General features: G+C 37.9%; 1 protein-coding gene across 1 annotated transcript in view; it reads left to right on the forward strand.

The window, feature by feature from the left end:
- The window catches only part of Fam171b (family with sequence similarity 171 member B), a 57,621-nt gene that overhangs the window by 38,584 nt on the left and 11,533 nt on the right, over window positions 1-7,504 (forward strand). Inside the window, exons 2-4 of the mRNA XM_031370812.1 lie at window positions 1,431-1,664; window positions 3,626-3,718; window positions 6,387-6,542. Of these exons, the coding sequence (XP_031226672.1) occupies window positions 1,431-1,664; window positions 3,626-3,718; window positions 6,387-6,542 (483 nt within the window). The remainder of the gene's footprint in view (window positions 1-1,430; window positions 1,665-3,625; window positions 3,719-6,386; window positions 6,543-7,504) is intronic.

The following is a 7,504-nucleotide window of genomic DNA, read 5'->3' on the forward strand; positions in this document are numbered from 1 at the left end:
ACTATGAAAATGAAAGAGGGGTGGGTATATTGGAATATTTGGAGAGAGGAAAGGAAAAAAATGATGTCATTATATTATAATATGAAAAAAGACATAACTTTTTTAAAAATTGGAAGCCATGGTTTGGTGTGTGTGTATGCAATACACATGGTCATGGGGTACCTTATTTTTCTATTTAGTTGGTATTAAGAATTAAAGTTCTCAGTAATGATTATAATAATGTATTCTTTGAGATACAGTAGTGTGACATTTAACGTCATGTTTGAACTCTGGAGAGGATCAGTGCTAGTCTGCTTTTCAATCTGCTGAATTGCACCTTCCCAAGGACAGAGTGATTGTTCATTAGCTCTGTTTAAGTTTAAAATAATCCAAAAGAGATTTAAGGTATGATTTAACAAATTTGGAATAAATAGGCCTAATGGTGACGGGCTAGCAGTAGAATGGAGTAGTTAACATTCAGTCAGGAGTTTACCTGACATGATTTCTTCACAAAATGATGTTTAGTAAAAACGAGTTTATTTATGTAAATATAGAGCATTAACAGTCCTTAAGGAGGTCTTTACAAAAGTGCTGGAATGGGTGTGGTGTGGCTTTCTAATTGTAAAGAGAATTACTACTAATAGTCATGATAATGACCAACATATTTGCTCCAACTTCATTTTGCTGTCTTAAAGCAATTGGTATTCTCCCAGGGTTCCCAGTGTTGCGTTTAAGGGTGACAGACCTGTGGTCATGTATCTGAGGAATGACAGTGGATCTTGACTAGCTCCAGAGCCGACTTACAGGGAAAAAGAAAACCTCTTTGGTAAAGATGTTGTGCTTCTTCCCAGAGGCATCTCCATGGTGCAAGTTCTTTGTTTTTTTGCCGGATAGCAGCAGGGGTGAATCCCAGTGAACATACACATCTGTACTTGACGATGAGACCGAGGGTTTGGCAGAGCTGGCTCTGATTCTCCTTGTGTTCACTTTAGATTAGTATGACATCTTAGGTAGATAAGAAAGATTTTGGTGTGATATTTCATATAGTTAAAACAGCAACACATTCTTTGCCTTCTAGCCAACAAAAAAATAAAGGAGCGCTCTGTGAAAGGGTGTGTTTAATTAGTGTTAAAACTTTGTAAGTTGAAAGCAGGCAAAGGAAAATGTGTTTTCCTCAAGAGCAGCTCACTGCTCTCCTTTTAAATGACAAAAATTAGAATAATACTAATATGCTTACTAGTAGTAAATATTCTAATTTATTTTGAGTTAAGGAAGAATAATGTATTTGTTGGACTATTTTCACTGTTTTGAACAGCCATTAATATATACATTCTAAAAGTCAAAAAGTTACGCCTTGTTATTTGGGAGGCTTGGATGGCATTTTATTGTGCAAATACCATACATTCTTACGTTCGACCTGATTCGGTTTCTGTTTGTTGACTGTTTTCCAGTGTCTGTATTTATGCTGAAAGTCCAGGTCAATGACATCATCAGCCGCCAGTACTTGAGTCAAGCAGTTGTGGAGGTGTTTGTTAACTACTCGAAGACCAATTCTACAGTAACCAGAAGCAATGGAGCAGTATTGATAAAAGTACCCTACCAATTAGGACTCAGCTTAACCATCATTGCTTACAAAGATGGCTACGTCTTGACACCTCTGCCTTGGAAAACTGGAAGGATGCCAAGTAAGTACTTCAGTGGCGTTTTGCATTCACAAATGGAAGTGATTTCTCCATCTGTTGGAGGAAAATCTGTTAAGCTGAAAATGAGAACACCTAGAAGAAATCCGTATAATATATCTAGAAGAATTGGTAGAAACTCTGTTCGTCTCTTTGGGATGTTAGAACAAAACACTGCAAGCGAGGTGGCTTGTGAAGAACAAAGATTTCAGATAGTTCTGGAGGCGAGGAAAACCAAGGTTGAAATGCCAGTGGGCTCACTGTCTGCTGGGAGCTTTCTGATGGTAGAGCTTCTTCCCTTTTTACAGATAATGCCTTTGCACTTTGTCCACACGTGAAAGAAAGAGCTTTGGGGGGTATTTTTAAGGCAGTTTGATTTCATTGATGAAGCCTCTGCTTTCTTAACTCTAAAAATCCCACTTTTTTTTTTTTTTGGTTTTTGAGACAGGGTTTCTCTGTGTAGCCCTGAGCTGTCCTGGAACTCACTCTGTAGACCAGGCTGGCCTCAAACTCAGAAATCCTACTGCCTCTGCCTCCCAAGTGCTGGGATTAAAGGCGTGCACCACCACCGCCCGGCCCAAATCCCACTTTTTAACACTCGGTGAAATTCAGGTGGACAAAAGTCCTGGGATTATAGCAACCATGAAGGCACTTACTTCATCTCCACAGAGGCTGGCATGCTGCCTGGTGCTGGATGCCTGGGGTAATGATCCTTTCCTGCAAGAACCTTCTTTGGCGAGGGTTGAGTGAGCGTCTGATCTGTGGGTATAGCAATATGCCACTAGCAGTCATTGTATTGCTACGTTCTGTTAGAATGATCATAGGTTTTCCTTATGGCCCATGATCTGTTTAGCCTCAGGTTCTTGGTCACCTCAGTAGTGTCAGGTATGGGTTTCATTTCACGGAATAAGCCTTAATGTCAATCAAGTGATGGAATATTTGCGGCATTATTATAGCAGTCTGTCTTGCAGACAGGTCATTGCTGTAGGTCGTAGGGTTTGTAGCTGGGTGATACTGATGATTACCCCCTCCTCTAGTACTGTGCAGAGTACTTCCCAGCATCATGAATCACAGTGTGTATGGGTAAAGCTTCTAGTTGATCTTCAGCTTGTTTTCTCCATGTTCAATGACATAAGTGTGTGTTATCACCAGCAACAGGGCTTTTACCATTAGGATGCGACAGTAACCAGTGGCCTTGGCACCTACCTGTGGTGTTGGGGGTGGGGATTTATGGGACCTCTTTGTCCAGTGACTCCACAAGATGTAACCCATTCCTGGGGCTCAGGGGTTTACTGAGTGACATAAAATGTCTAGTTGGGGTATTGTCTTTCCCACTATATGATTCCTTTATGTTTCTTTCATATATGGATATATTTTAGGAAGCTTCTGTAGCTGTTGTACCTTTTCACATGGCTTTGAAAAGGCCTTTAGTATCAGTGTCCCTCCTGTAGTACCTCCTGTACTCCACTCTCCCACCCCTCCCCCATCAAATCCTATTCTAGTTTCCCCCTAAACTACATTCTAATTCCCTTCTCTTGAAAGGTCACATCCTCTGCCTTGGACCCTTACTAGGTACTGAGCCTCTGTGATTATTTTAATTGGAGCACACATATATAAAAAAGCTTTAAGTCTAACATCCATATGTAAGAGAAACCCTATGGTATTGATCTTTCTGGCTCTGGGTTGCCTCACTTGGGGTGATCGTTTCTACATTTTTCTTAACAGTGGAATAATATTCCATTGTGTAAATGTCCCACTTTTTTATTATCCATCTATCAGTTGGTGGATGGCTAAGCTGTTTCCCATGAGTAGAGCAGCAGTGAACATGGATGAGCAAGAGTCTCTGTGGTAGGATATATATAGTCCTTTGGGTCTATCAAAAGCTTTTGAGACACACTGTGACAGAACTATACCTGCCTGAGTTTCCCCTACATTAAATACTCTTATTGTGTTGTCCTATTTCACAGTATATTCATCAGTTACACTTTCACTGTTCCCACAAAGCCAAGCAAATATATGGCTCTTTGAAGACACCGTTTTGATTACTGGAAAATTAGCTGGTAAGTGTACTACTCCTTGACCAAGGACGTTCTTAGAGTGATTATTTTATAAGAGAATCAGGGTTGATTATATCTTGGCAAACGTCCAAGTTGGGCATTGATGGTAAGCTGATCAAAACTAATTTATTGTGAAATTACATTTTTGTGTGTTAGACATTATCTTTAGTATGCACTAAACATAGGGCTTGAGGATGTGAGGAAATAGTGAAAATGGCTGTCTTCCTCTCCATGTTTCCTCTTTCCATGGGTCTTTCACAGCCAGTGTGATAGTGATAAGGCCAGAACCTGTTTCTCCCATCTTCAGGCTTCCTAGCTGTGTCCTGTTCCCTCCTGTTCTTCCCCAGTGAATCTGGCTGCCAACGTGGGAGAAGCCTGTGACTGGGGAATCCAGGATCTTCTAGACAGCCCTCATCTGGGGGTACTTGGTACTTGAACGTCCTCAAGAAAGAGTGCGAAAAGCCCCTTTTACCTCCTTGTGTCCCTTAATTGGTGCTTAGGAGAAGCTTAGCCATTGTGATTCTCTTTTGATGCATATTACATAATGCTCTCATGAATTACAACTATTTGTTTGGTTTGTATTGGTAAGTTAGTGTTCAGCTCTAGTGTAATGGACCTAACTAGAAGGCATTAAGTCCTTATGAAGGAGTACGTCAGGAAAGGCATGGCTTAAAGAATTGCTTGTGAAAACTCACATTTATAAGCTAATCTATGCATTTCTGATGAATTAAATAAGAAAACTTAACGGTTAGGGCTTAAATTTGGGGTTAATTGATCTTGGAGTGACTTACTATGTAAGGCTGTAGAACCTCTTTCCCTAGATGTTAAAGCATTTGGCACTCGTGAGTTGACATAGAGTTGTGTGTAGAAAGTCAACAGGAGGCACATGGCTACAGAGAGGCCTGGTTTCATGCTGCTGGGGCTTTAATGAAACCAGATGCAGATGTTTCTGATGTTGTCACATCTCTCCATAAAGTACCTACTTCCCTTCTTAGCACTCATAAAATACTTTGTCAAGAAAGCACTTGGTTTATATAATACATGTGTGTTCAGTATATGTGAATGTATTTGTGGAGAAGGGGACAGAAAAAATTAGAAACCTTTCTGAGGAAATGCAGATAATTTACACAGGATGCATACTTTGTTACTTGTAAGAAATTTATATCTTCAGCAGGATTAAGTCACGTAATTTTAAATTTTTATTTTTTTAGGTTTGCATGCAAAATAGCACATTTTATCATGATATCTTCGTATATAAAGGTTACATAGTTTAATAGTGAATGTTTTAGGTAGCATTTTAAGTAGTCTGAAAATACTGGATTGTTTCCTCAAATATCTTAACAAAACAATAATGAATATATAATCGTGATGTTTTACTCCAATGTTTTACAGGTATTAGTTTTCTCTCTTTATGCAAAATCCTAGAAATTGATTTTGAGAATAATGTTATATTATTCTTTTAATAGCATACAAATCTTTAAAATTTGATACATTTTTTCACCCTAATAACTTAAATGATTTTTTTTTGCCTTTATCAGTAATCTTATTAAAAGTCTAAGATCAAAGGTAATATATCTGGTAATTTTCCATTTTAATTTTGGAATTGATCCTTGGCTTATTAAATTATGTTGGTCATAGAAATATCAATATGTCACTGAGTTCTCAATTGATAAATGTCTGAAGAGAGTCAATTTGATACCATTGAAATGAAGTACTAGATATGTCTAGAATCTGGCCTTTGGAAGACCTTTAAAAGTTACTGTGTGGCTATCTGATGAAGTTACCTACCCATTTCAGTATGTGGCCAAATGTCCCAAAGGACAGTTATTTTTGAAGTTGCTGGAAACCCACCCTAAACTAGCATAAGCCCAAAGAAAGCATTTTTCTTTTACAAAGCAGGATCAACTTCAGGCATGAATTAATCAGAAGGACTCAAGTTGAAATAATTGAAAACTAGTTTTCTCTCTTTCCACTTCTGAACCCTGTGAACATTGCCTCTATTTTCAAACAAGCTCCCATTTTGGGATGGAACCCTGTGGGAGACAAAGCAAACCTTCCATTCTGCATCCTGGCATGCACACCCCTCATGGGTTGTGCTTGGGACTAGGCCCATTGCTAAGCATGAACAAGATGCTTGATTGGGCTTGGCCCATTCTGACACAAACTGTCAACCCCACGCTTGCTATAGTCTATACGGGCTGAGGTCTATATATGTTTCCCTAAAGTGAGACCTGAAAACCATGAAGACATTCTGGGCAGCAGAGCCAAGCATCTGTCATCTGGAGGTGTTTAATAATCCAGAAGAAACACGTGGAATGTGCATGCTCTGCACTATCTTTTCTACAGTCCAGAACTTCTTACTGTTTGTAGACTACACTAACATATTTCCCCACAACTTCTGCTTTACACTCAAATTTCTTACATGTATCTATGTGCACATCAGTGGCTCATTTGTGGTTCACAGATCAATATTTTTGTGGAATACAAGTACTCATTATATCAATATATAAAAAGGAAGCTTGTTAGTTCTGAATTTAAGAAAATTATGTGAGATGGTAAAACTCAGAAATGATTATAACTACATCCTTTAAAAGAAAGTGTCCTGGCCTGTGATGCTGTTTTTCATATGCATATATTCTCTCCACTTGTTAATGGGATTTCCTTTGTCCAGATGCCAAATCTCAACCAAGTGTTCAGTTTTCAAAAGCCTTCATTAAACTTCCTGACAACCATCACATCAGCAACGTGACTGGCTATCTAACAGTTCTACAACAGTTTTTAAAGGTGGACAATTTTCTGCATGCGACTGGAGTCACGTATAAATCAGGTATTCTCTAGTTTTTAAATATGTAGTCATGTTTCTAAGAAACATCAGCATATACATTTTCCATCAAATAATATTTATGTACAAAATATTACACATTTAATTTTTATTTAAGCTTTGTAAAATACATGTTGCTTTTAAATATTCACTACTAAATTGCTTATAACTAATTTTCTTTTTATCAAAGAAGAATAATTAATGTGTGTGTGGTGACATATTACTGCAATTACAGCACTCAAAAGGCAGAGGCAGATGGATCTCTATGACTTCAAGGCCAGCCTGGTCTACAAAGTGGGTTCCAGGACAGCCAGGGCTACAGAGAGAAACCCTGTCTCAAAAAAACAATTAAAAAAACTCCCAAAAGAATAATTATACCAAAGTCTTTGGTATACATTATGTCAAATTAATCTAAATGTCTTTTTATTTTAATTCATTAAATTCCATTTGAACTAAAGCAGGTAAGTCAAATATAAAAATTTGCAATTATTGTAAAACTTTTCAAAATAGTTCATTTAGAAATGTTGACATAAATACATATTCCAGTTTGACTTTCTATGCAGTCTTACCAGACTGATGAGAAGTGTTACTTTAAAAGCCAGAGAGAACGTGCTATTTAACTGATCCCCGACTTATGTTCAGCCAGTGTACAGAGGTGACTAAGCTATCGTCATTTCTACTTGATCAGTCTTAGCTGAGTAAAAAAGGTGCCACCCCTTCCAGAGTCAACAGCTTTGGTGTTAGGCCCTTATAATGTAAAATTTAAGGAATTAATGGAATTCTACTTAATAATTTTAATTAAAAACACATCCACATTTGTCACACCATTTCTTTTTTTTTTTAATTTTTATTTATTTTTTTGTTTCTTTATTTGGTTTTTGTGTTTTTTGTTTTGTTTTCTTTTTCGTTTTTCAAGACAGGGTTTCTCTGTGTAGCCCTGGCTGTCCTGGAACTCACTCTGTAGACCA

This window comes from Mastomys coucha, unplaced genomic scaffold (assembly GCF_008632895.1).
Source record: "Mastomys coucha isolate ucsf_1 unplaced genomic scaffold, UCSF_Mcou_1 pScaffold15, whole genome shotgun sequence".
NCBI classification, from domain to species: domain Eukaryota; kingdom Metazoa; phylum Chordata; class Mammalia; order Rodentia; family Muridae; genus Mastomys; species Mastomys coucha.